This window comes from Frieseomelitta varia, unplaced genomic scaffold, assembly GCF_011392965.1.
Source record: "Frieseomelitta varia isolate USP_RPSP 00005682 unplaced genomic scaffold, Fvar_1.2 scaffold_459, whole genome shotgun sequence".
In the NCBI taxonomy this organism is placed as follows: Eukaryota; Metazoa; Arthropoda; class Insecta; order Hymenoptera; family Apidae; genus Frieseomelitta; species Frieseomelitta varia.
The window spans coordinates 478,526-506,511 of record NW_025110211.1 but is presented as its reverse complement, the minus strand read 5'-3'; the positions used below and the strand labels follow the sequence as shown (position 1 = coordinate 506,511).

The window sequence follows — 27,986 nt, the reverse complement described above, 5'->3', positions numbered from 1 at the left end:
TCCATTGTTTTCATCCTTGATTGTAAATTACAACTTACAAAGTTGCACCAAGGAATACTCTGTGAGAAAAACGGATTTGAAAAGCGCGGCATATTATAAGTGTTCATAAATAAGATTTCACGTAGCCTTTAAAAATGTTGATCAAAATTTACACGTGGACGCAGGGGCTGATAGTAGACAACATAATTATTAAATAATACTAACAATAGGTAATTTTAACATTTTTTTCAGTTTCAAGTATGTTCAGTGTTAAAGCACTGCACGGTTTATCGATAGCGAAGTAAATTTTTAGCATAAATGTAGAAATACGCAAGCAAATCTTAAGTTATTTCTGTTTATGATAAGAAAAAGATCTATATTTATTTCATGGTTTTAGAACGATTCAATATTAAATGGTATTAAATTTTTATATTTATTATATTTTATATGAGTGACACAAGTTATGATTAGAACATAAGAAATTTTGATTAGAACTATCATAAGAAATTTGCAAATAAAAAAGATAGTGGTATCATTTATCTTACGATTAATTTAACACATAACGGATATTTTATGGCATGGCCAAATTTTCATAAGTTTTTGTGGCTTCAGGTGATATGGCTGCAACTCGGCGGGAATAACGACGCGAGCGCCCCGTCATTTTATTGGTAATTTTGTTTCATGTACTTCATTAACTTTGTATGTTATTCCATTATGATTCGTTGAAGGAATAAAGTTCTTAATTGTCGGTATTATATATTGTTTACATGCAATAGTGTTTAGTACATAACTAACAGCGAGAACGTGTTCTGTGAAAGGTGACGATCTTTTAGCGGCATCATCCGCCATTATTGGCGTTTGCACAACGTTCAACAAAGTTTTCTTACGTTTGTAGAGCCAAAACCACACCTATAACCTGGAGATTTGTATCATACTATGATGTGAGTAATGCATATTATTTTTTTTGTTGTTTTGATCCTGGTCTTTTCATTTAATCGTAGTCTTGTTATTACCGGGTGTTTGTGAACATAGGGCACGCAGTCGGAAAGATAGTACGGGTAAAAGCGACTCTGAAGTCACTGATAAAGAAAATAAGAAGGAAAGGGGCAGAGAAAGAGATAGAAAAAAGCGAGCTGCCTCCACATCCAGCAGTGGAAGTAGGTGCGTAAATAAATATTTTCTTGATAAAGCTAATGGTTAAAAATGCAAAATTATATTTTCATGTCTACTATTTGTACTTCATAGTTCTTCAGATAGCAGTTCAGGGTCATCATCGACGAGTAGCGGAAGTAGTTCCAGATCGAGCTCTACTTCTAGCACTACTTCCACCAGTTCAGCAAGTTCTTCTGGAAGTTCTAGAGATAGAGGAAGAAAACGAAGCAGAAGCAAAAGTGTAGATGCCTCACGTAGACATGATAATAAAGAAAAAGAAAGGGAAAAAGAAAGAGAAAGAGAAAGAGATAGAGACAGGGATAGAGATAGAGACAGAGAAAAAGATAAAAAGAAGAGTAGCAATTCTGTAATTGACAAACCGAAACCCAAAGGACGGTCTAGGTAAAGATATGAGTCAAGTATATATGGAGAAATAGCTTTAGCTTATAACTTCATTTTCTTTTTTTTATTTCATTTGTTTGTGTTGTAGATCACCTTCACCACGTAGAAAACGCAGAGAAAGATCACCAATTCCTAGACCAACAAAAATACATATTGGACATCTAACCCGTAATGTTACTAAAGAACACATTATGGAAATTTTTTCTACGTACGGTCAGATAAAAATGGTTGATTTTGCAATGGACAAACTTCATCCAAATCAAGGACGAGGTTTTGCTTATGTGGAGTTTGAAACAGCAGACGAAGCTGAGAATGCAATGAAACATATGGATGGTGGTAAGTACAGATTCTTCTCACTTATTGTCTTATTAGAGATGCCGATAATTTCGTTTGACGAATATTTTAACGATATCTACAGGACAAATAGATGGTCAAGAAATTACTGCTGCCCCAGTATTATTACCAAAACCACGTCCGCTACCGATGCGGAGGATGTCACCTTTAATGGGAAGAAGGGCACCTCCACGATGGGGTGGTGGTGGTGGTAGAAATACTCCTCCTCGTTATCGGAGACGTTCACCACCAATCAATCGTCGTAGAAGCCCACGACCACCACGACGTAGACCAAGAACTCGATCGCGAAGTCCTCCAAATAATCCACGACATCGGCACCGTCGTTACACGAGATCAAGTTCTAGCAGCTCTCGATAGCAACTTTTTTTGTACATATAAAATAAGAACTGAATCTGACCAATATTGGTTCATTCTGATTGGTCATCTTAATATACTGAGCAAAACGATTTTTACCGATTGGCAGAAAAGTGTATGCACTCAAAAATACAATACACTTGTCCACGGCGGTGTTTACAAAATTTCATTGTCGATAATTAAAATGCCGTTCGTGATTTGCAAATTCTGCTTTTGAAATATATCAATTTCACACGTGATAAATATATTACTATTGATTCGTACCTGAAGGCCGATGACCTCAGATAAAAGAATATAGTCTTAAACATTGTCATGTGATGATATTAAATATAAGACATGAAGACTTCAGAAAAAAAAAACATTTACTACGTTATCTCGTAAAGAGATATGAAAAATTGAACTTATTTGTTATGAAGTGTAGCGGCAGTATGTGTGTATTTATAACTAACATTTTTTCTGAAGTCTTTATGTTTCAGGCTTGGTAAAAGTACTAGAAACGACAGATTTGATAGAAACTATGATTATTAGACCCTTTTACAAAGAATCAATTTTAGAAAAAACCTATTCACACAAAATCCTCTTTTATACTTCGCGATATCTACAAGAACAGAATCATTGCATCACATTGCAATGTATCGATGAAAAATATCTACACTTTTTTAAATTGCATATGGTCGTTAATTGTATAATATACATTTTGTTATGATGACTTTACAGTATAAACGGAACAGTGTAAAGAGCCTGATTACTTGACAGAAGTAAGTATATTTTTGGAGGCACCAGGATTTTCGAATTTAGTTAGCCTGGTCCATGGCACGAATATTTTATTTTGTTCTCCTTTTTTTCCCCTTAAAAGAATGAATTAGTCTCTGGTAACATAACGACGTATATAGCTGATAAATTGAGAGGACGATAAAACGGGGATATAAAACAATTTTTCTTTTTCAATTTTCATAGACACAAAATCAGAAGCTGCAACATTTCTACATAGCGTTAACTGTGTTTTTGATTAAAGCACTTTGGCACGAACAAACTGCTTTTGTATTTGTTTACTCACGAATCCCATGATTTTCTTAATGAATATAAAATTCTTTCTTTTGTTTTATTTTATTCCAAAATGTATTTGTAGTAGACCTGTTATAATTTGTCAAAAAACAATTTGATTTACAATTTGTGTCTATTATTCTCCTTATAATTACGATGTAAAATAACTGCAATAGTTTTAAATAATCTTACGTTTTATATCACAGGAAGCACCAGAGTGCGATTTTAATTTGCATGCGAATGAAGAGAGAAAAGCAAGCTTGTGCTGCCAAAAGCCAAAGATACCTGTTTTTTTGCCCCCTCGTTTTCTTTACTATTACTTCTACAGTACAAATTAATTCCTATGAAGAAAATGGAAACATATAAATTTTTTTTTATATTATGACAATTAAATTAGGGCAACTTGCTTTACGATCGTATCCATACGTCAGTAGTAGAGATTCGTTTATACGTCGCAATAAATAAATTAGTAATTAAATAATTTTTGAATAATGGTAGAGATCCGCTTAAGTTTGCTCTTAACTTGGATTTCTTTTTTTTACGTAGCTTCATCTCGCATTCTACAATATCTATAATATTACACACGATACCTTTTTTTTTTAAACTGTACGCATAATTACCGTAATGATTAAAGTTTATATCACTATAAACAGTCAGATCTCCGAAATTTGCAGAGAATCACATATAAGTCATCATTATTTGTTTTCTTCTTTCTTGTAACCCACATTATTTCAATAAATGCCTTAGTTTATTTATATGCATGATTCGTCCTTTAACTTCCGTGTAATCAGACGGAATTTCTATAATCACGAACTTTTCATTTATCGAAGGCATTTTCGTCAATAATCTCTTTACGCGCCACATGAATGCATTTATTTGTTACTTTTAAATGTCCTATACGTGTTTTATTTCTTCGCACTTTCTTTGATAGCTATAAATATTACATAATTTATATACAATTTTTTTTAAATAACGCCTCTTCTCCATTAGCAAAATATCAGCACCAGGGGTCTGGAAACTTTACGAAAATTCTCAGAATGCTGACCCTTTAGTGCGTTCACTTGCAGAAGCTGAGGACGTGGGGAGGATATATCATCGAGGTTGGGAAGTATCCTCCTTCTTATGTATATCTGCGTGCATCAAAGCGGGTTCTAGTTGTCGTGTTGGCACCCCGGGTCCAGGTCCTGCTCTATGATGCATATGCAAATTACTCAATGGACCAGGACTTGGATCCTTGCTTCGTAAAGAATTTACAGGCGGTGGTGGATACCCGGCGTAAAGTTTAACCCTCTCTTCTTCTTCTGCTCGAAATGCAGCAGCAGCCATTAATGGATTATAGCGTAATTGTTGTAAGGGATCGTAACGGTAATCCCGAAACGGATCCCCAGGCCATGGACCTCCCGGTTGACCAGTAGGCGCGGAAGGAGGTGGGAAATGTTGAATTGGATGCGCGCTCAAACCAGGGAGCATACTTCGTGGCATGGAATGCGGTGCAGGCATACTATGCGGATGCCTTGCAAGGTATGAATGAGGATGAGGATGATGATATCTCGTATCAGGCAGTGGACTTGGTCCTGGTCCTGTACCAGACGCTGTCCCAGGTCCAGGACCTGGTGGCCTTGGCAGCATCACAACTTCATCATCTTTACTTCGTGGTTCTTCTTTAACGCGAACTTCTCCAGTTTCTATAGGCGCCGATCCGTTTCTTAAAGGCGACCGTTCTCGACCTACAACTACGTGCTGCCGATTTTGATGAAGCAATCTTTCACGTTCCATCTCGCGTCTTTCCATCTCTCGACGTTCCTTGTCTCTCCTTTCTCTTTCTCGTTCGGCAGCCTCCTGTTGTTTTCTTTTTTCTTCCTTCTCGCGCTCCCGTCTCTCCCTCTCACGCTGCTCCTCTCGTTCCCTTTCTTTTTCGCGTCTTATACGTTCGCGTTCCCGTTCGCGTTCTCGTTCACGCTCTCGCTCACGTTCACGTTCGCGCTCCCGCTCTCGCGCTTCTCGTTCTTCCAGTTCGGCTCGTCTGTCAATTGCAGGTGGTTCCGGTTTTAAATTCCACGATACCGCCGTGGTTGGTGGAAATCCAGTAGAGGTTCGCTGTAATCTAAACAGCAAGAGAGAGAGAGAGAGAGAGAAAAAAGATAAGTTACACGTAATTCTTACACGAGTAAATAATTAAATAAATAATAATAATTAGATACATACCCTCTCCATGGATCATGTACAGAACCTAGGCCACCCAATGGTGGCATTTCCCTCGAAGGAGGAAAGCTAGAAAGACCAGGGAAATTTGGATTCGGTGCACCAAATGTTGACGGATACCTTCCAAACGGTGACATTCCTGTTCCTAAAATAGTTTTTATATACATATAATCAATTTCGGTTTGCGGGAAATAATATTTCGCATATTGATCGATGCGATAAATTACCCAAATGCGATGCTGGCGTCGATAGAAAACCAACAGGATGAGGTGGAGGTGGAGCTGGATGTGTTGGTGGTATATTAGTAGGAAATGGTGGTGCCATTGGAGGTGCTCCTATTCCGAGACCACTTCCTGGTCCTCCTGGATAAAGATGACTTGGTGGTCTTAAAAGTTCTGTTTTAGTATTAACGACACTTCCAGCTTTTGCTTCTGCTTGCTGCTTCTGTTGATGGTGATAAATTTCCCAAGCAATCCGAACATGCATTGCATTCCATTTCCCACTTTTCTGCATCAAGCATACAAGTTATAATGAGTACATTGAGCAATTTATAAACTTTTATGACTTGTTCTCATTAAAAAGATTACCTTTGGTGCAAATGATGTCAAATGATTTGGAGGTACAAAAGGAGTTGAAGGTGGACCAATTCCAGGATGCAAGAGACCAGTATTAAAACCAGAATAACTAGAAAGGTTCAGATTTCCACGAAAAAATGGAGATTCAACGCCTCCTAATTTTGGAATATCCTTGAACTAGGAAATACAATTATCATAAATATCACAGTATAAATGATAAATATTACTCTTACGTAATAAATACGAGGAACTACGTTACGTACTATAGGAGGTGGAAACAATGTTGTCGCGGCCGTTGGTGGAAGCAGAGGTGTAGTATGTTGATGCACGTGAGTATGCTGATGTTGATGATGGTGCATCTCCGTCCTAAGATATGGGGGTGGACCCAAATTGCCAACTCCAACTCCAACGTTTCTATCTTGGGATGCCAAGAATCTATTGTCAAGCTCTCGCCTTAACAGGTCTGCCTGACCTGCGACATGAGTCACCCCTTGTTTCGGTTAGTGTCTCATTCGTTTTGAACTTTTATTCTACCTTCTTTTTCTCTTTCTCTCTCTTTGTTACTCGAATTGAATACAAAATTGAAATATAGCTTATAAACTTACTTGTTTGGAAAAGTGACTCGGCGGAGAATGGATTAGGATTGGTCGTTGGCGGTGGTAGTGAAGGCAGTGACGTATGTGGACTGGAACTGGATACGGGAGGTGGTAAGGGTGCCGCAAACATTGGCGGAGGAAACGTATGCATGCCAAGTGGTACTGGTGGAGGAGTTGGCCTTGGAACTGATGTTGCTGTTGCCGGAGATAATTGTGATGTTGTGCTGCTACTGTAAGTTACATATGAAAATATATAAATTACCAGTAAAAGATGAAGAAACTATTTAGCATATACTGATTTCATTCATACCCAATCCATCCTTGTGGTTTGGTGTAAGCAGGTAGACTAGAATTGGCTGGAGAAGATGTGTTTGGCACACTTACAGGCGTTATGCTACCTCGACTTAGGCTACTGACGTTACTGCTATAATAAACAACATTATTATAAGACACTTGTTATAATGAATGAGAATATTTATAATTACAAGATTACTATACCTATAACTATCTCTTTCTCGATTTGGACTATGTCCACGAGGTGAATTATTGTTTCTTCCAGTCAAACTACAGGCTACCACGTCTCTGTGAGCAATGGTATTTGCTGTAGTAACTGTATTAGTTATTGTGGACACACATGTTGTGGTGGCAGCGCTCAAAGGAGTATTATGATTTGTGGTATTATTTCCTACAGGCTGTTGTTTACTTATATTAGTACACGGAGAAGCCCTACTTCCTCTCTAAAAATGAAATTAATCAGGATTAGTGCTTTATTCAACAATTATTCAAATTTTCGTTACGTATAACATTTATTTGAACCAAACAAATTGTCAATTACGACTCACCACTTCTGCCCTCGATGAAGCAGAATGAGAGGGAGATGGAACTGCAGGCGGAAGATATGGGCTGTGATTTAGAGCAGTATATGGTGTATAAAGAGGTGGATAAGATGGTTGGGTTTGAGGATAAGCAGCCATGGGTATCGATGGTGGATAGCTAGTAGTTGTAGCTCCGTTTGATGGTGCTGCTGGTGTAACACCTAAACTGGCTACTGCAGGACTAGTTGTATGACTCGATGAAACAAGGGGTACATTAGGTGGATGTAATGCCGGTATTGTAGTATGAGGCTGTTGGGATAAGGAAGGAGGTGGCAGAGCAGGGGAAGCTGGCCGCTGCTGCGGAGCTATTGCACGTGGGTTTGCTGCCAATGGACTAGTCATCTGAAAATACATTTAATCAAATGTATATCATTCATAGTAACAAAACGCCAAATCACAAACATTTACTTACAGGTGGTTGAGATATGTGAGGGGGTAGAGTAGGACTAGGAGGACTTGGCGCTGTTGGAACTGGTGCTGATGCAGGCACAGGAGGTGGTATAGGTGCCGGAGCATCCGTTGCTGGATTGGAAATTTGTCCACCCGTGTCTGGAGGTGAACCTCCTGCTCCGTTTGCTGGAGGCAAAACGTGCGGTGAAGATGATGGCAATTCGTCTACAACACAAAAGTTGATTTTAAACAAGCATTTATAAAAAAAATATGCATTATTGTTTTAAACATTACATACATTTACGTGCAAGGGGTGGTGGGGTAGAAGATTCAAAGAGTATCGATTCAGCATCCGAGCCCTAAAACAAGAAGCAATTTTTAACAAATTGTTGCTTATTTGTTGCTATATGATCTTTATGATACAATTACTTACCTTATCGTCTTCTCCTTCACTATCACACTGTAAAGAGAAAAGAAGATAGAAGATTGTTATTATAATAATTTTAATTGTAGATATAATATTTTAAGTTAATGACACTTACGATATAACCTTTACCCGAACTGCAATGACTGCTAGCCTATAAAACCAGTGAAAATTGCACAAGTATGAGAATTTATTCAACAAAGTAACTATAATATCATTTCATAATGTTACTTACATCGCTGAGGTGGTCCCTGGAACTGTCTGCGTCCTGGCAATCCCTAGGTATACCAGGGCCATGCAATTGTTCTGATGCTCTACCACTATCGTCACTTGTACCTGCATCTAGGCCCTGCAAAACAACCCAAGCATAGATCAATTCTTTATTTTATGTCAAAACATCAATCATGATTTGAATTGAGGAAACTTACCTGGTTAATTGTAGAAGGTGTCAGTATGGAATTGTGTGTATAATGATTATGCTTGAAATGATTTTTGATGTGATGCTCGTTGTGTCTATTATTTTGTCCTATGTCCACCTTTGGTTTTTCTTCCACTATTGACAGTAACGTATGCAACTTCTTTACATTATTTTTGCCAGCTAGCTTTATTGCACTCTGCAATCATAAAAAAAGTTTGAACTGCATTTTTATCTGAAAAAGAGATAATTGGAAAATAAGTAAACGTTAAAAATATGAATTCTTTTAAAAATATATTTATAAAAAGATTTTTTCTACTTTTGAAAAAAATATGTATCAGTGAAATTAAAATAATTTGCAATTTCAATATGAGAAGCACACTTTCAAGAATGCAAGATTACATTCTGAGCAATTGTGCTTATTTGCATGAAGCTAAGGATACTGTTGCAAGCAGATATCATGATAAACGTAATATAATCCTTTAGATGGGTTTGTGCGATCGCTAGTATCACAAGCTCAAATTAAAATAATTAAATCCATTCCTGGTGATCGATAATAACTATACTTAATAAACTAGGAATATTTTTGTACTCGTTGGTTACGCTTGCATTCAACATGTACATATAAAGTCCGAGCAACCAAGCAAGCGATTATATGTTCAACACGTATGGTAAACACACCACAGATTATCCGCCACAGATTTACTACACTGGCGTAAAAATCGAGCTGGATAATTTATTTTTTTTCATCACTGAAAACGTCGACGGATCCGTCAGGGTCCGTGGAGTGAGAAGGCACAAGACGAAAGATATGAAGTTGGTGCGCGCACACAGTAGAAAAAGCCGTATGAGAACGCCTTTCCGTCGGGTGCCTTTAAACCGCGATGTCAGTGCACATTTCTGAACGGGTGGCGCTCTGCCCCCTCCTCTGGCTTTTTTCTCTTTCGGTTTCCCCTGCGTGCACCTAAATACCGTTATCGCGACGGACGCGGTTCCCTCCCTCGCTGTTTCGCGAAACGAAAATAATAATCCGTTGGACGTTCGTTCACGATCGGTGATGAATTTCGTTTAAATTCGAGCTGCCTGAGAGAAACGGGCGTTTGCAAAGATGACAGCGGGATTCACAAGCAGCACACCATGTCTCGTGTGCGCGATGCAGCACACGAATGGTGGGGAGAATGAAAGAGGCAGCGAACGAGGTGACGGCGAAGGGGGGCGAGGGGGCAAGGGGGCGGTGGGAGGGAGATCGAGTACGAGGTGGGGATGAAAGGAGAAGAGAGGGGGAAACGACGAGAAAGGCAGCGGTGGAAGAGCGAGAAAGAAAGAGAAGACATTGACCGAACGAGCAGCCGCGCGACAAGGCCTCCTTTGCCGTGCCAGGCCAGCTGGAAGGAACGAAGCCTGAACCCTGACTTCTCTTTCTCAGCTCCGAGAGTGTTACTTTCCTTTTTCAATAACCGCGTATTCGCGCACGATCTTTCCTGCCCTCTTTGTCGTTCTCTCTTTCTCTCTCTCTCCCCTTCTCCCTCTCCCTCTCTCTAGCACAGTTGGCTACCAAAAGAAACACGATGGGAAAAAACCACTAGAACTCGCGGTGTAAAAAACTACCACCTAGCAAAAGCCATACTCCACCTGCGCACGTGTGCCAACTGTGAAGTGAAACCCCCTAGGACATGTACCGCGGGTAGATTACATGTTATATTTCTTGCAGCTAGGTGAATTAATTGAATAAACCGCTAGCTTGTGAATATACATGGAAAAAAAGAAAAGAAACATATGTGCAAGGATACGTCAGTTGTATTATTAATATAATACTGATACAATATTACGGCCTTTGGTGACTAAACTTCAGGTAAGCCAATTATGTACGATTCTGGAAGATAATTTTTTGCAGTTATTTGAATCATTAATAATAAATGATAAGAAAACGTATTTTTTAAGAGAAAATCCTTCAAATTTTAATTTTTGTTTTGATTTCAGAAGAACTTGCGGTTTTCTGCTTTAACATCATCGCGATATCATCGACCTGAATGTATTAATCATTAAAGTGGGAAAAGTCTTGGTAATTGTAGGATAATTTACATCTTTTAATTGTGTTACTTTGTTAATGATTCAATTCAAACTGTTTAATATGAACCATATGGTAAAAAGAAAACCTCTGATACTCTTAATGTACGTACGTAATTTCTGGTTTTAACCTTAACGAAGTTCTTTTTTATAATAATAAAAATCTCTTTATTTGTTGAGGCAAAAGTGAAATTGGGACGCAAAAATTCGCAAAAGAAATAAATTCGTATCTAGATAAGTTTGAAGAAGATAAAGAAGTGTTGGTCAATCTGGAGGCAAGGTTCCTCGACACGGGATGAGTAAAGGAAGGTCGTTCCCGGACGTGCGGACGTTCCACCGGTCGGCTACTCCGTGCTTTGGCTAGCCGGCTACTAAACTCGTTCGTACAACGTTGCCACGTCTATTCGTTCGGTGTTGACACGATCGGACTCTAATTCAGCTACTACTCACTGAGTTCGCATATACTCAGTCGGCGACGTTAATGCACGAGGCTCATACACATGCGACTTGAACGAGTGGATGATTTCAAATGAATTGCCTTCTACGCGTTATCTCAATCGCTATGTCATTTCAATCTATCCGTATATTTGATGACAAATAGAGATGAACATAAAAACATTTCGTTCGTTGTGAATAAATTAAACCGTTTAAAATTGTTTTATTTCACAAAATTATGAGGAAAGTATCTAATTATTTTGTTGCCAGTATAATAATTTAATATATCACGATTATAATTATAAAGAATATGTTATTATATCATATTACTTTATTCACACATATTTTTTATTTTAGGAGTAAAGTAGCTCAAAAACTGATCACACAGCTTTAATTATTGATCATTGATGAGGAAACAAAAGAGAAGCGCTTAATCAAACAAATATATTTTCATATAAACTAGAATTAAAGGTTCGAGTTAATTCGATATAAAAGAAATTGAAAATCATGTGGATACTTGGGATACGTTCTTAAATATTTAGAAAATACATTCATTACAGTAAAGTGTTAAGTATTTTAATATTGGTAGTAATAATTCATTGGTAGAATGATGTTATTCATTTCAATTCAAAAGCTGCACCGGTTATATAAATCATAAAATATTCAAAACATGCGATTTCAAGTTTTTATGAAGTAAATTGAGATATGTTAAGTTGTATTTCAATGAAACATTAATATTAAAAAACCTGATTTCAAATCAATCAAGCGTATCAAGAACTGGCCTTTACATTTAACAACAATGTTTCTTTCTTGGCGGGCATCGCTAACGTCGCGAGATTAAGTATTCTTCGCTCTCGTTTGTAACAAGCGCATAATAACAGTCATTCGGACATCTGTTTGACGAAAATTTCGGCTGCTTGCCAGTACCAAATTGACGTGCTGAGCGTGAAACGATACTGGCTGTGGTCCAAAAATTATCCGAAAGTAAACATATATCATGGCAGCATTGTTTATATTCTCAGTTACCGACTTCGCGTTTTTCTTTTCACGTTGATTTTTTAAAATATCTTTAAATTATCGCCAATGTCGAAAGTATGGAAAAAAACATTTGTTAATATTTAAACAAATTCTGCAAACGGTATGAAAAACGGTATAAACAAAATTTTGTATTTTTATCAATTTCTATTAAATATTTCTTATGATTTTTTCTCAGGTATTATATACGTTTGTAAACTAAAAGTTTGCAAGTGTGATGATGTTCAAGAAATAGGGATATGATTAATTTCCGTTGAATGAGATTCTTCATCGTGAAAAAATATATTTTAATACTGGTAAGAGAGAATGTCGAACGAAATATAAAATCGAAGAAGAGCAATCAATGTTTAACGTATGCAGATATCTATGTTTTGTCTAGTTAGTCAATACCAGCTGATGAAATGAATTCTACGAACACAAGGCAGGACAGAATGAAGGCAGTATGGAGTGCTGAGCAGAAAGAGGAAGGGGAAGGAAAAAAAAAGGGAGAAGGAACCGGTGGCAGTAAAAAGATTTACAGTGGCGTAAATACAGCGGTAAAGCGATCATCGTTCGACCATGGTGCAAGATTATTTTCAGACATAAATATTTCTCGCCGATTTACATAGTTCTTGTCTTTTCTGTTCGACAGGCACGTTCCATACGCAGTTTTCGAACGATACGCGCAATTCAGATGATTTGAGAATAAGTGCCGCCATTATCCTGACGTGCAACGTTTTATTGCGGATAATACCAACCACGATCGCTTCCGCAATAATTGCAGTTTTGTCAAGCATAAAAAAAGAAAAAAGAAGAAGCAAAACAAAAAATCATAACCGATCTCTAGTTTTTCTCACATTCAAATTCACTGTGCTAAAGTAGTTGGGTACTTGAGACTGTCTTAACTTTCATTCTTTCTTCGATACTGTTAATTGAGAAACGGATGACTGGTCGTATGAAATGCTCCCGCTTTTTCTAATTTGTACTTCTTCTCTCTTTCATTTCTTTTTCAAAATTCCATTCGACGAAGACGCAAGATAAATAAGTTACAGTCAAACACCTTTGTAAGTAATCATACGTTTCTCTTTCCTTTTTTAAAAGTATGAAATCACAGATATTAATTATATTTCAGTTTGAGATTTTTAATTCAATTCCAGCGTGGCCAAGAAAACCGATTAATCCGAGTCAGAGCAAGATATTTGAAAGTAAAGTGTTCGCCTTCTTTCGTGTTCAAATTATAACGAGAGGAACTGGGTCAACTCGCCGTGCAGGTGCACGACCGTGTTTCGTCCATCATCGATACACATCCCTTTTGTCGTTTCCGTATCGATTTGTGAACACGACTCTTTATAAACGTCGTTTCTGCTTTCTTCTTCTACGTACCGTTTGCGCACTAAGAAAATATTTATATGCGAGAAGCAACAAATATTATAATAAATATGAAAGATAAAGGTAAAAACATACAGTGAAATTTGAAAAGTGAAACAAGCAATGAAAATGTTTGTAAAAAATAAAACGAAAGGATAATGTAATGTTTTGTGTTTGCAGGACTATCCACTATGTAACTAGTAAATTTTACACGGATTAACGAGCAAACACTTGGAAATTAATCTATCCGGCATGTATCTGAAAATGAACCAAGCTAATCGAACGAGATAAAAATATAAATGCAAATCTTCACGCTGCGCCGGGCAGCGTGTTTTATTTAATTAAGAGCATTACTGTTCGGTTGTATCTCGTATTGATGTTGAAATCTATCAAAAAGCGGTACAGACACGCGTAACACCTACACAGGCCGTGATATGCAATACCTAGCCGAGTATTTTCCTGTTTATTATTAAAATATTCCGCCTCGTTACGCGGCGGCTGATACCGAATCGCGGCGCATCCTGTGATTCCAGTATGCGATAGAAATTATATTCGTCGCTAATCGAATGAATTACACATTACTTTCGAGTGTTTCATTAATTACCGTAAATCGAGCGACGTAAAATAGTCTGAAGAGCACATCCCCGCGATTCAATGAAATTTTGTGCATCCCTTTACGCCATCTTTCTGCCACCGAGCACGTTAAAATCAATCTAGGCACCCGGTTCAACCATAAATCGCATATCGATTTTCGTAGCCGTAATTCGATCAAAGATCCCTGTTTACCCTCAGCGATATGCAGCGTTCATTCGATTAAAACGAGCGAGCCGTGTAAATCGCGAGCAACAACGTTCTAGATATATAAAGAAGAAATAAAGGCAGAAAAAAAAAAGGAGGAACCATGTAGAGTGGTAAAAATTTTGTCAGCATTACACACACTATGCACACCGGATGCATGCACGTGAAACAATTGTTTCGCACAGTGTCAAGGTAACGACGGTCCCGTTGCGTAGTTATAAACGTGAAAAAAGAAAAGATCGTGCGAGTACGGGGCAGCAGAAAACAAGAAAGAGAGGAATGGCTGGAGGTACAAAAGGAAAGAAAGAAAAAAAAAAAAAATGGGTCGCGAGTCAGTTTCGCTCAGGTATGATATCTGTCTGTCTCGCGCGCGCGATCATCGCTTCGCTCAAATTCGCCCCGTTGATTTTCACCAGTGGTAAATACATCCGTGAGAAGAGGTGTAGCTCGAGCATTACCGGGTGAACTTTCTGTTGACGGATCACGTGGCAGAATTCAGGCATCTCCGTTGGCACCGGCAGCCGGGCTGATTTATTGAGTGGCGTGGCGTTGCTGACCTCACTCTCGCTACGGCTAACGACACTAAGAGAGCTCTTGGTAATCTGCCGAACGCCAACGATATCTACTCAAATATATCGAAATTATATGCCGGTGCAACGAATTTGGATTATTCACTCACCGATTTTCCCTCTCTATCTCTACATTTCTCTGTTTAAATTTTTATTTCCCTTTCTAGGGGGGGCTTTTTCATTCATCTACAACTTCTGAATCAACCGATCATTGAAGAGTTGAACATTGCGATCCAGTGTGTGATTTGAAAACTGAACACAGAATTATATATGCACGATTACTTTAAATCGACTACATTAATTTATACTATGTCGACACGGTGAAATATCTTTGGAGCATGCAGAACAATGAATACTCCCGTGAACTTTAAACGATGAATTAAATCATACAAGTAAGTGATTCTTCGCTTCAATCAGCAAACAAACGTAAAGTTTCACTTGAAACTATTTTCAGCTCTAAATTATTTTTTCCATGGGTCATTAGCGTGTGCAACAGCGTGCAACAAGTAATACATTATAAATCGACGTTCACAGAGTTATATTAAGGCCACTGGTGATGTGTCAAGCATTATTTGTAAATCAATGATTCTTATAATAGCCGGTTATGAAGTCGATTTTGATCAAAAGTTTATTGGAGCACAGAAATGAGCTGTTATTTGTAAGTGGGGTCACATAGTTCACATATTAGAATACAATAAATTGCACGATATAGTGAATCAAACAGATATATAGATTTCCGTATCTCGAGTACAAGATACTGCTAAGATTACGTATCAAGGTAATCAACACATTCTGAATCGTTGTTCACACATGTATACACGTAATACTTATTGTTTTCAATTAACAGGCAGTTACTCGAAGAATCGTAACACTCTCTGTCGTTATAGAAAAAGAAAAGTTATGTGCGAAGTTTATTTTTAGACATGAATTCGTTACAATCGTTATAAATGAGATTATCACGGTGTACCATGCACCAGAAGGCCGGATATACACGTGTGTATTTATATGTATACATTGTGTGTAGAATTATGCTCTCATGTGAAAAGACTATCCTTACGTAACAAAGTCGGCGAGCTCGACGTGACACTGACCTCACTTTAAATCCATAAGTGGCCATTAATTATCAAGTGGCAACGATTTCAACGATTTCACCGATGGAGGGCGAGAGCACAGCTGAAGAAGGGTGAAACGAAGGAGGATGGGGAGGAGCCAATACACAGAGTGGTCTGCTAATCAGTCCGTTCGGATATCGCAATATGTGGGATACGCTCGGTTGATTCTGAACACGACGAGTTTACCCTAATGTAATTAATGTCCGTCGTACAATGTGACGTGTAACGACAAATTCGATCGACATCGTTATTCATAGAAAGAGAGAGAATGGAGAGGGAGAGGGAGAGAGAGAGAGAGAGAGAGAAAACAACAAAAGAAAGTAAGAGAAAGAAAGATTACACTCGTCGATTGTCTGCACGGCCGACAAAGTCAACGCGATGTGCAGCACGTTTTTAGTCGAATCAATTATAAATAAACGTCCTCCTTTTAAGAGCGTAGTGTATTTTCAGATTCCATTCATTCATTGTGCTTCCGTGTCTCGTGAACGAGATGAACAGCTCACTCCGACGATCTAGGTGAATTTACAACTAAATAATGTATCGGACACACGTAGAACGAATGCACCGTGTTCGTTTTGTAATGATCTAAAGCTAGCCGATCTTTAATTGCTGGCTCGTAGACAGAATGTGACCTGATTGTGTATGTTACAGCGACGACGACCTTTCGAGGCGCCACGGCTGATTATAGGCTGCTGAAAATAATTAATCGATCGGTTATTTTGATTGTATCATTCAGATATCCGGCGTCTGGGAAACTTCGATATGTTTTTTAAATATTGCAACAGAATTTATCAGGTATCAATTAATTAATATGTATTCTCTTTAACCTCTTGCGCTGGAATAAGGTGCCACCGCACGTCGAGAATTTTTTGTTCCAAAATTGTAACAGTTTCTCAGTTTTAAGTATATTTATTTAAGTAAAACAAAATAGGCAAAACAAATGATAAATTTATTACTTCGCAATAATTTCTGTCCAGTGATATTATATCGACGAGTTTCAAAAGAAAGCGACAAATTATTGCATACGGTTCGGTCATTCGTTATGGTTCGCAATTAGTTGCCAGCGCAAGTGGTTAAATGAGTAGCACTAAAATTGTATTCCAGAATTATACTACATATTTAGATTCCAGAATTAAATTACATATTTTATTTTCAGATCTATATCGTGGGACTTTTTTCTCTTTCATTTTAAAAAAGTATCTTCTATTTAAATATAAAAATATTTTTACCAAGCTTGTTTTAAGAACGTCACAAGATACAAATACCGTTTACCTCGTTCCAGTAGCAGCAAAAGATTAGTTAGAGCAATACGATCGAACACGAGGCGGATAAATGAGAATCGTGTAGGGTACACGGTTCATTTCAGAAGCGAGCCGTATCATCATCATCGCACACGGTCCAGCGGATCATTTTTCATTTACGCGCGTCGGATAATGTGTATCATTGAATATGTCACTAATTGCTTGACAGGAGGATAAACATTTTTTGCGAAGATAAATTAAACGGTCGTGGTGCACGACAAGATAATTAAGTATTACGGTATGGTGTTACGTATGTGATAATAATCTCGCCACATGTCGACACACTCTTCTTGACCCGACCCATCGGCTCCTTTCTCTCTGTCTCTCGTAGCCGAAGAATGTAAAGACACGATCAGGGGAAACGACGGCGACGGCCAGCTTTCCAGTCAAGAGAAGGAAGGAAGAAAACATGTCGGATAAGAAAGAATCTGTGGTAGGGACAATCACCCGAGAGAGGTCGAACCGATCCCTGTACGTTGCGAGACGACGAAAAAGTCCAAAAGGATTTCCCTGCGGTGCAACAAGGAATTTGAAAAAGAAAATCATCGGCGCACAGATTCTCGATTCAGGGAATTTTTCAAAACCTGGCAACGCGTATCCCACCGAACGTAATAATGATTTTATACGCTCAAATCAATCTGGAAGATGTCACGTAATACCAAAAGCTAGATTTTTACAATTGTTCAAGGCTTAGATTTTTTTACAATTGTTTAAAGAACAGAGAAGAAAAGCTAATGTCTGATTAATTCTAAAATCGAACACGAGACAGCATGTATAAATAAATTAGCATTTTATTATTGGAAATAAGCGAGCAGCGGGTTGGAAGAGTGTCATAAAAAATACGGGCAATCTGGCGAATATTCTGTTTCATCCCCGAGCCAAAGCGTTGGTAATAGAGCATTAAAAAGGGTCTGGGTTTTTATTCCCACGGCTTTTCATAATTAGTCGTCGTCGTCGTCGTCTGCCGGAATAGCGATGCATATCTCGCTCCCCACTAATTGTTTGACACCGAATCAACATCCTACCGTGGCGTTTACATTTCAAATCATCTTACTCGTCGCTCCCGGGAGCAGATAACAAGCTATCTAGTAATGCGAGCACCAAGCCTGATAATTCACTTATTACTAGGTAACGATTTCTCACGATTTAATTAAGGATTACGTTTTGCTAACAGAGTGAGAAAATTTTGGCTTTCAAATTGACTTTTCATTAGACAGGGAAAAGAAAAAAAATGATACACGTACAGATGCATATGGATACGTATATATGTACTATGTGGTATGTATATGTATATGTACAATGTATATGCATCGCGTTACAGGCGGACAAGATTGATAAACGAAGATCTGGCATTTCCTGCTAAGCGTTGCACGCAGCTTACAGCTGTTGTGCACTGTCCAGAAGCTCAGGTTGGATCGCAAACCCGTTCAGGAACAAGAGAGACCGGTTTAAGCGGTTTACATCGTGGCTACTTTCTCCGTGACAATAACAATGCACTTTGTACTTCGATAATGCAAGAAATGGACGAGTAAATAACAAGTATGTCTTTTCAAATATCTTCTCTTCTCGAGACACGTGATATTACCACGAGCTAAATTTACATACATGACCAAGTATGTAAGGCACGCGTTTTGTCATTTAAACTTAAAGAAGAACGTATCTTTTTATTGCCATTTAATTTCTAACACACAGAGAGGAAGAAACTTGTTCGATGTGTAATTACGTAATTATCCAATCAAATGAGGTGATATCATGCAGAATATAACTACATACGACATAATTATGTCATTTTCCTACAACTCATTCAAATGTGTCATTTTCAATAGTAGAGTTTATGGTGAAGCGATACAGGAAGAATTCTACGAGCAATTTCTCAGGCACATCCGACTGTAAACTAATAATAATAATGCGATCAGCTGGTAAGGGTTAATCGTATGCTAATTCTAATGCGTGCAATTATAATACTCGTATATAACGAGCAATTGATAATCGTATTTTCTACTTTGAAACGATAACAAATGGAAGAAATTTACATTCGACAAGTTCTTTTTATTTTTCATTAATATATGTCTTTTTCTGTTTCATCATTGCAACAATTTATGCCCATACCTCAAGTGTACGTTCAATCATCTTCGTTTCGTGATTCAAAAAACTGCAAATTACACGGGATGCATATTATTATGAAAGCGTAACTGATAAACGAACGAGGAAAAGCACTCAAACAAATCCTAAGTATATGTATTAGTGATTCATGTTTATCAGCTACAAATCACTAAATAACATTTTTGTTCCGGCTGTTACTTCTCAGGTAGAAAGGAAATTTACTCGCCAAAGGTTCAAGATATTTTAAGGCTCTTCCTTTGCATTGTGCGTCCCATACTTTTGTCCAGAAATGTCCCAAACAGGCCATTGCTGAGGTCTGTCTTTCAATTCCTGGGGTCCCTTTATGCGATTGATAATAGTTTCACTACAGTAAATAGTAAGCAATTCCAACGATAGTTCAGGACGAGCAAGCAAACAGAATGTTCTACCATTATTGTTTCTACAATTTATAAGCTACTTTCTACAATTTGCAAGCTGACATTTCCGGGTGAATAGTCTTTTTTATTTCTTAAAAAAAAAAAAAAAAATTAATAATAGAAGAATATCATATATTATGGTTCGAAACTTTGCTCTAAATTATTATTTTTCGGTGACTGTTTAATTGTAATGTTCCACGATCATTCTTCCACGCCATAAAAACGAGTAACATTAGTGACATTACGATTGTAAAGGTATCAAGTTCAATTTATCAGTGGTTTAATTTTTCATTGACTACACGATGATCTCTGGCAAATATTCCGTTGTTTATTCGCGAATTTTGCGATTACTTATCGGTAATGTATGTCGACCTTTTTTTCTGAACACGTTTCTGAAGATAATCGAATAATATGTGTTTAGGAAAACTCATAACGATTTTATCATAAAAGCAATTAAAGCTTATTTATTGATACGGAAGAGAAACACCGGAGAGAATTTTTTCGAATAATCTGCATGTTAAATGATATCGGTTCGTTCAGTATTGGAAAATGGTATTGTATACGGATTGTGATTTAGAAATACAGTCAAAACGCTATAGACTAAGTCGGTCAGTTGATATTGTTGCTTTTATCTATAAACGAAAATTATAGCTCGTTAACGAAGACGATCGTGTGAGACGAGTTGGTATCGCGGTATACGGCAAAAATAACGATTAGCGGTTGCGTCTGCGATAAATCATGATAAAAGGTACTTGTAACGGCGTGAAAGAGCTTTCGTTGCCTCGTAGACGCCAACGTAACACCGTCATACCACTCTAGCGTGCTTCTTTCTTTGGCTCGCGCTAACCAAAGATAATAAATTCGATTTATGCTCACTTCGATGTATCGCTGATAAGGTACTGCGTAATTAAAAGCGTTCTATTTCGAAATGATCTTGATCGGTGTACACCAGTTTTTCCACGGTCGAACCCGTTCTCAGATGGAGTTCATGCTTCAATAATTTCAATCATACCTTCTAGATTATGCGCACCGTTCAAAATAATCATCTAATTGAGCAAGACAAATTGTATTTTCGGTCAAGATTTTTTGATACTTTACACACCTGGGGTATTACGTTTGTCTCAGTTTTATTTTTATCACTTCTGAAAGTTAGTGTTCGTACTATATTATTTATAATTTTTGGACAGTTTCTCAGCATGAAAAGATCATTCAGATTAGAGTGATTATTATACCGATCAATAAAGACTGACAATTTGCCCTTTTCCAGTTAATTTGCATTATTGATTTGAAATTTTTAACACTGTATAAATTCCAATATTTATAACAACTAGACTTTTATATCATGAAATTTCGTTATGGTCTTTAATTTGTAAAGTGGGTCTTATTCCAATACATATCTTGTATTTTACTTTCAAAGAGTTAGTTAAATTCTGTTTTTCAACAATCTAAACTAGGATATTCAATTTCTTAGTATAACGTTAAGATTCTATATAGTATAGTATTACAAAATTAATTATATACAATATATATTTTGAAATTTCAAAGTTCCATACTAAAATAAATCTTATCCATTTATCCTATACGCAGCGATAAAATTTACAATTGAAAATCCATCTTTCTTTTAAAGGTAAATCTCAGTCTGCAGAGCGTTGATGACAATTGAGAGAATTGGCCCTTATGCCTTGAACTGCTCGCAAAGTAGCACACAAGATTCCAGAAACACATGTACTTCTCAAACCAAAGAGATGATCTAAAAAATTGGGCCAAATGTCAGATTACACATGAAAGTATGAAAAATTAACAAATTATAAAAAGCTTCACTTTTATGCCAGAATTTTATCGACGAGTATTTTCCAAAAACATTTGTAGTCCACATAAATATTTTGATGCTTGTAATCCTGTACCGTATACATATGTATGGTATCTCTTTTAGCATGAATGCTTGGTTTCACTCTCCTGCATCGATCGGAAACACGATCCTCTAATTATCTTGTGCGACACACAGTTGTTTAAACGAAAATTGCATCGAGGAAAGAGTTAGAAGTGTCTCACACAATGTTAGATGTTAAACCATAACATTGGGTTTCGTGTTACTTTCATCAAGGTCTATTATCCTTCTGATGCAAATTTATGTCCATATCAAGAAAGGAAGTACATAATATGACGTTATGACCCAAAAAAAAAAAGAAAAGAAATTCATCATCTTTAAAGCACAAACTATACTTTAAGAGCCTTGTTTTTTATTCAATGAGCAGGCACAAATTTTCATGTTTTCTGCTCCAAAATATTTTTTTATTTAAAATTAAAAAAAGAAACATGTATGTAGAATTTTGTCTCATAATGACAAAAGTCTTTACATTAATGATTAATATCAAATTTATATTGTTATATATCTATTATTTTTTGTTACGTATTATTTGTTGTTAATACATGTTGTTGCATATCTATTATTTTTTGTTCCAGCGGCGAAATAAGCAATATAGCGTAAAACGTTCATAAATTAATTCTGCCGAATCAACGTAGCAAAGTTAAACGCTCAACCCTTTAATTGCACGAGTTGGTAATTTGCTGTAATTGGTTTTTATTACTCTTTTCGAGCAATATTTTTTGACTCGTCGAACAATATTACCTGGGCTGCTAGATGAAGGGAAATAATGAAATTTTCAGAGAACTCTTCAGCTTTAATATTGCAAGAAAAATCTTGTCGCTATATATTTGAATATACATTTCCTACGTGTGTTTTTTCTTTTTCTTTTTCAGTCACGTTGTAGAACGTTTTTGTATAACCGTATAAGAAAAAGGTGATCTTTCAACTATGCAACACGTTCATACATACTGATATAGTGAAAAGAACAGTTGTTGGTCGAGCGAAGTACGGTGAATGGAAACTGAGCAAAAAGGTGCAAACGAACTACAAGTTGCTCTAGCAGCCGGCCTCTTAAATGTTGTTGGCGCATAAATAAAAATAATCTCGCAATTATTTTCAAAAATGAAAATGAAAGAAGGTAAAAGACAATTAACTTTACATTTCTAACATTAAATAGTAACAACTAAAATATACACAAGATGTATCAAAAAAGTTAAAATAAAAGATATATATATATATATATAAGAAATGTATAGACGGAAAAATAAGTTTTTACCAGCATTTTACAAATTATTACAAAAAAATTATGAAATAGCTATTTTAAGTACTAATAATTCTAGTAAGAATATGTAAATATTTAACGTCATTAATACTGTATATTGTGCAGTATACACGTACAAAACTTGCCACAGGCAAGACAGAAGGGAGAAAAAAAGAAAGAAATAAAAACGACACAACGCGCGATGGTTCGAGCAAGGTTTGTGTAAGCCTGCACGCGTGCACGCAAAAAACATGATGATCCGTCAGCGAACATTGCACAGTGAATTAGTGACACAGGTGAGACTAGAATGTACACCGACGTTTAATAATAAGTTATTCTAGAAATTAGAAAATTAACACAATCAAAATGATTTTCGTTATTAGTAAGGGAATTACTCGAATACTTGAAGTATTTAATAATTTAATTCATTCAGGACTGACATTTCATTTTTAATGTTTTTTGTTTACGTCTACAGTTTAATCTACAATTAAATTGATAATAAGTAGAAACTGATAAACCAAATATTTCTCCAAAATCAACAGAGTTCCTTTAGATTTTTGATTTGTGCCAATAAAATAATTATGTAGTAATTCTTGATTAAAAATTAAAGTCATATTCTTTACAATGTTTATATTGTGCTTATTTTTCGGTAGATTTATATAAGTAGAGGAGATACTATAATTTAACATATGATATAAGATGAGAATTAAGAATAACAAAACCGCGCTGGAAATTTTATTCTTCAAAAGAGATGTATTTCAAAATTATTTAAATATTCGCGAATCTGTCCAACGATTAAATTAACAATTAACAAAAAAGTACATGTACGATCAAATGTCAGGGTGTATTAACGTAAGAAATAAAAGTACTAAACTAAATTGAGACCAGAAGAATGAAAAATATGGGAATTTTATTTGGATAGCACTTGAATAATAATCCAGGCAAACAAATATCTAAAGGATCCAAATAGACTCTCGATATTTTTCGCTATTTATCCCGCAAGTAATTCGAATACTCAATAACTTGAACAATAACGCGATAAAGCAATAAAGCAGTCTCCAGTTGGTACACAAATAAGAAATAAATCAAAGTTTAAATATTATGAATACCAACGACAGACAGGTTTTAAAATCATACAACAGGAATTCGAGTATAAAGGAGGGTATATACAGAAAAGAAAGAAAGAAAGAAAGAAAGAAAGAAAGAAAGAAAGAAAGAAAAGGAAGGAAGGAAGGAAGGAAGGAAGAAAGAAAGAAAGAAAGAAAGAAAGAAAGAAAGAAAGAAAGAAAGAAAGAAAGAGAAATGTTGGACTCACCTCGAGTTCTTCGTAGGTGCGGAAGGCGAGTATGGCAAAACCGTCGATAATATCCTCTTCGAAGGGAGGCTCCTTCTGGTTGGCAGCCGCGAGAGAAGACTTCTTACGAGGCCTCGGGGGTCGCGGTGGCCTGGGCGGTCGCGAATGGCTGTCACGAGGATGACCGGTCCTGGCAAGTCCGAGGCCAAGACCGGCGGCGGGGTCCTCGTCCTCGCCGCTGTGGCTGTCCTCCTCGTCGTTCGGCCGTTGTCTCGTTTGTTGTTGCTGTTGTTGCTGTTGCTGCTTCGCACTTGCCAGGCTCTCCCTTTGCGCCAACATACGTTGTGCTCGTTCTCGTCTCCGATTCCTTTGGTTCCGTTGTTTCGCCTCGATCTCCATCTCGAGGCAGACGTCCTGTTCTCCCGTGCGAGAGGCCGTTGTCGTGCCCCCCGCTATACGAGAGTATCGGCACGTCCACCGAGACACCTCACGATCGAGGTACCCTCAGTAACGACGACCGCGACGAGGACGACTCGGCTTGCTCGATGACAAGTCCTCGATGGAGGAACAAGCCGTAAGAAAATTGCTGCCAATCCGTGAACAAGCAGTTAGATAAACAAGAGTTAGACAAGAACGACGACGACGGCGACGACGACGACGACGACGACGACGCGAACGACGATGACAACCGTTGTATTATCGTAGTATCGTCGAGCATTCTATCTACAATCGTCTTTAATGCTGTTTTACTGCGAGAGGGAGAGAGACGATCAGGAAAGGCGGCGAGAGTGTAAAATAAGGAAAGAACACGGGAATGGAAAACAGAGAAAACGAGAATAAATGAATAAGACAGATGGAGCGAGGCAGAGAGAGAACGAGGGTGAAGAATGAAGGGAGCGCGAATAAGAAAGACACACTGACTTTTTGAATACACACTCGCGAGAAGAGACGGGACAGCGGACCCCGTTTACCGACGGGACACACGTATCTACAACACTCTTTGCTTGGATCACCCCGTATATTTCTCTCCCGTATATTCCAGGAATATCAGTTCCACGGTTCGCGACAGTCCTGCGAGAATGAGAATTAACGAGAGAGAGAGGATTTTCGTTGGTAAAAGACGTTCGTACAGGCGGTCACACGGTGTCACATCGATCGCGCTGCCGAGGAAGAGAGTCCGATGTGCGTGGCGAGTAGGTACACGCGAAACACGCACGCACAGGGCGGACAACGACAACGACAGAGGCCGACAAAACACCAAGAAGAAAGAAACCAAGAGAAATCACTGGCCATTAAACTAGTGTGCACTATCATCGGTGAAACAACGCACTGTGTGAATGATTAAACAGAAATCACAGACATGCCCCGACAGCACTAACCAACCAAATGTATTTATTTAACATTCATGTTCCAATGTTCGAGTCGTTTCTTTTTCGCCATGATCATCGCACACCATCGTACACCATATCATCGTACATCATCCTTCTTTTCTTCCTCTTCCTCCACGTCGTCGTCGACGACGTCCACTAGGCACCAGTAACACCAGTAACACTGCCGGCTTTCACGAGCTTTCGTCTCCGGCTGTCGTGTACGACCAATGGGGATGATATATCCACGTCTCGACAATAATGTGGCACGTATTATCGTTTCTCGACAGTGTCCCCGCGAGTCGCCGTGGCTAGATGCACCCAGCGAGGGCACGAAGTACACCGATTGTTTGGAATGGCGGATCGAACAGGCACGCACGGTTGCCGCATCGTGTGGTAAAAATGGCCGCGACCTGCCCACACCGTGCTTTGCGGTCTTGCACCTCTCGGAACGTTGTCGTCACGGGACGGTGACGCGTATCCCGCACTGCCACTGCATGTACATCTTTGATACGTAGCTACGGACACGAGCTAGAGAAAACGGCCAACCTAGCACACGCCCCGAATTACGCGTGGACGACGCGATTCTATCCTATCCTCTGTGCGATACTGCTGCTGCCAGTTCTTGCTGCTGCTGCTGCTGCTTCAGCCACCACGGCTATACATTTCTGTCATTCGTCCGTCTCTCTTTCTCGCTTCCTCATGCTCTTCCACCTCGCTTCCTCCTCTATCGCCTTCTGCTACTTCTGTCTCTCTTTTACTGAAAACAGCTATTTCCCTCTGAATACAACGACCGAGAACATGGCGTACCTTGCTTCCAAGACGGGACATGCGAACAGAAATTACGTTCGATGTGTGTCTGTGCCTGGGGTCGTGCCTTTTACACCATTATATTCCCCTCTCTTTCGCTTCTTTGTTTCTAGATACTTTCGATTTGTCACTAGATCGTAAGCAAGCAGCACCACCTATACGGATTGAGGATAAACCTTTATTCGATAGTGCGCGCAAGTACCGTTCGTTGGCGACACATACCACGTGCTGTGTCCGTTAGCGGGTAAAAAAATCGATCCTAAAAGTTTTTTCACGTAAAACGCGGTGATTTACGCCTAATACGTTCGAGAATTAAAAAGTACAAGTAATCTTTATTCCCTTTTGGTGGTTAATGACATTGTCTTTTTAAAGTACGTAGGTTTTTAACAACAAAAACATTGAGATAGTTATCATCGATCTCCAAATATTTGATGCACTTGCTTTTCGCGTGATTTCTATACACGGATAATCAATAGCATACCAAAAAAAGGTAGTTTCAGTACATCGCAATATTACATTTAAAATCACTAAAATAAGTAATCTAATTTTTCTTATTCTCGTACTATTCTCGGTTGTGTGAAAATGTTCACTCCGCAATGGTAACATAATTCTATCTAACGAAAGAAATAGTGGAAAAAGTCACTGTTGGATCAACGTATTAAGCCGTACCTGTAAAGGCGCGCCTCTTTTGAACCAGTTTCGCGGAACCAATTACGCCCGCCGAGCAAACTCGTCGTATCTTGCTGCCGATTTCGTTCGGCCGGTTTTGGCGATGGCCACGTTTCCAAATCCATATAGGTAAGCTTGCCCAGACACACAGCTGACGTGGATCGCTTTTCTTGCTCGTCTACACGCACGAAAACGTACATGCGCCACGGCTGCGTACGACTCGTCCTCCCGGAAGAATAACTCGAGGTCAAGCAGATGAATTTTCATACTGTCATGATTCTGTTACAGATCTCCAGCCAACGATACATGTATGTTCTCCAACGTGTCGCGCAAAGTCAACGCATTATGTTTATATGGCGGACGTCTGATTAATTGGTTATATACGCTACTTGGCACGTTGCTGTTCCACGTTGTCGTCCTCGCAATTTCTGTTATTGACATTGGCATGATTACTCGATACGATTGTAATACCTGTAGACCACTGACGCGTACTTCTCTCCAAGGACAGTACAATCCGCGAACTGTATATAGAGAACGAGATTAGCACCAAGGAAAACCAGGATAATGAAATTACGCGTGAAGAGAGAAGGTACCCGAGAAACTTTAACGCGAGATCATTCGTTCGTTGTAAAGTTTCCTTTAGGAATAATAATGATTATCCCAAACGCCACGGCGGAATTTTAATTAACCATTGTCCACCTTGGTGTAAATTGAGCATAAATGAGGTTCTTTATCAATTAACTCTTCATCGTGGATAAATCTGTAATTATTTT

The 27,986-nt window shown here is 38.1% G+C and overlaps 2 protein-coding genes and 2 long non-coding RNA genes across 14 annotated transcripts; 3 read left to right on the top strand and 1 right to left on the bottom strand.

The window, feature by feature from the left end:
* Nucleotides 1-589: 589 nt before the first annotated feature.
* On the top strand, nt 590-4,041 carry LOC122532551 (RNA-binding protein with serine-rich domain 1-like). 4 transcript variants are annotated; one of them, XM_043661390.1, is made up of 6 exons: nt 590-647; nt 875-920; nt 1,012-1,140; nt 1,225-1,533; nt 1,622-1,869; nt 1,952-4,041. In XM_043661390.1, exons 2-6 carry the CDS (start codon nt 916-918, stop codon nt 2,242-2,244), a joined length of 984 nt encoding a protein of 327 aa, XP_043517325.1. In that variant the 5' UTR covers nt 590-647; nt 875-915; the 3' UTR covers nt 2,245-4,041. The 4 variants fall into 4 exon arrangements, with proteins under 4 accessions (XP_043517325.1, XP_043517324.1, XP_043517326.1 ...); XM_043661389.1 differs by having other exon boundaries at nt 597-647; nt 798-920; XM_043661391.1 differs by lacking the exon at nt 590-647 and adding an exon at nt 654-797.
* LOC122532546 (autism susceptibility gene 2 protein-like) lies at nt 3,091-26,737 on the bottom strand. 5 transcript variants are annotated; one of them, XM_043661378.1, is made up of 16 exons: nt 24,389-26,737; nt 8,776-8,961; nt 8,583-8,696; nt 8,466-8,501; nt 8,357-8,383; nt 8,222-8,282; nt 7,946-8,148; nt 7,501-7,875; nt 7,157-7,395; nt 6,969-7,082; nt 6,668-6,888; nt 6,326-6,552; nt 6,075-6,239; nt 5,715-5,994; nt 5,491-5,626; nt 3,091-5,389 (listed from the first exon to the last, which is right to left on the bottom strand). In XM_043661378.1, the coding sequence occupies exons 1-16, from the start codon at nt 24,764-24,766 to the stop codon at nt 4,378-4,380; spliced, it is 3,774 nt and encodes a 1,257-aa protein (XP_043517313.1). In that variant the 5' UTR covers nt 24,767-26,737; the 3' UTR covers nt 3,091-4,377. The 5 variants fall into 5 exon arrangements, with proteins under 5 accessions (XP_043517313.1, XP_043517312.1, XP_043517314.1 ...); XM_043661377.1 differs by having other exon boundaries at nt 5,491-5,632; nt 6,969-7,079; XM_043661379.1 differs by having other exon boundaries at nt 5,491-5,632; nt 6,326-6,534; nt 24,389-26,733.
* On the top strand, nt 11,777-14,268 carry LOC122532558. Its single transcript, XR_006307534.1, has 5 exons — nt 11,777-12,595; nt 12,679-12,835; nt 12,931-13,342; nt 13,436-13,730; nt 13,827-14,268. It is a non-coding gene; the product is annotated as an uncharacterized LOC122532558 (long non-coding RNA).
* LOC122532557 lies at nt 14,276-22,162 on the top strand. 4 transcript variants are annotated; one of them, XR_006307532.1, is made up of 7 exons: nt 14,276-15,405; nt 15,468-15,791; nt 15,861-16,641; nt 16,777-16,920; nt 17,282-18,965; nt 21,573-21,732; nt 21,879-22,162. It is a non-coding gene; the product is annotated as an uncharacterized LOC122532557 (long non-coding RNA). The 4 variants fall into 4 exon arrangements; XR_006307533.1 differs by lacking the exons at nt 21,573-21,732; nt 21,879-22,162 and adding an exon at nt 19,253-20,011; XR_006307531.1 differs by lacking the exons at nt 21,573-21,732; nt 21,879-22,162 and having other exon boundaries at nt 14,276-14,790; nt 14,861-15,405.
* Nucleotides 26,738-27,986: the final 1,249 nt, after the last annotated feature.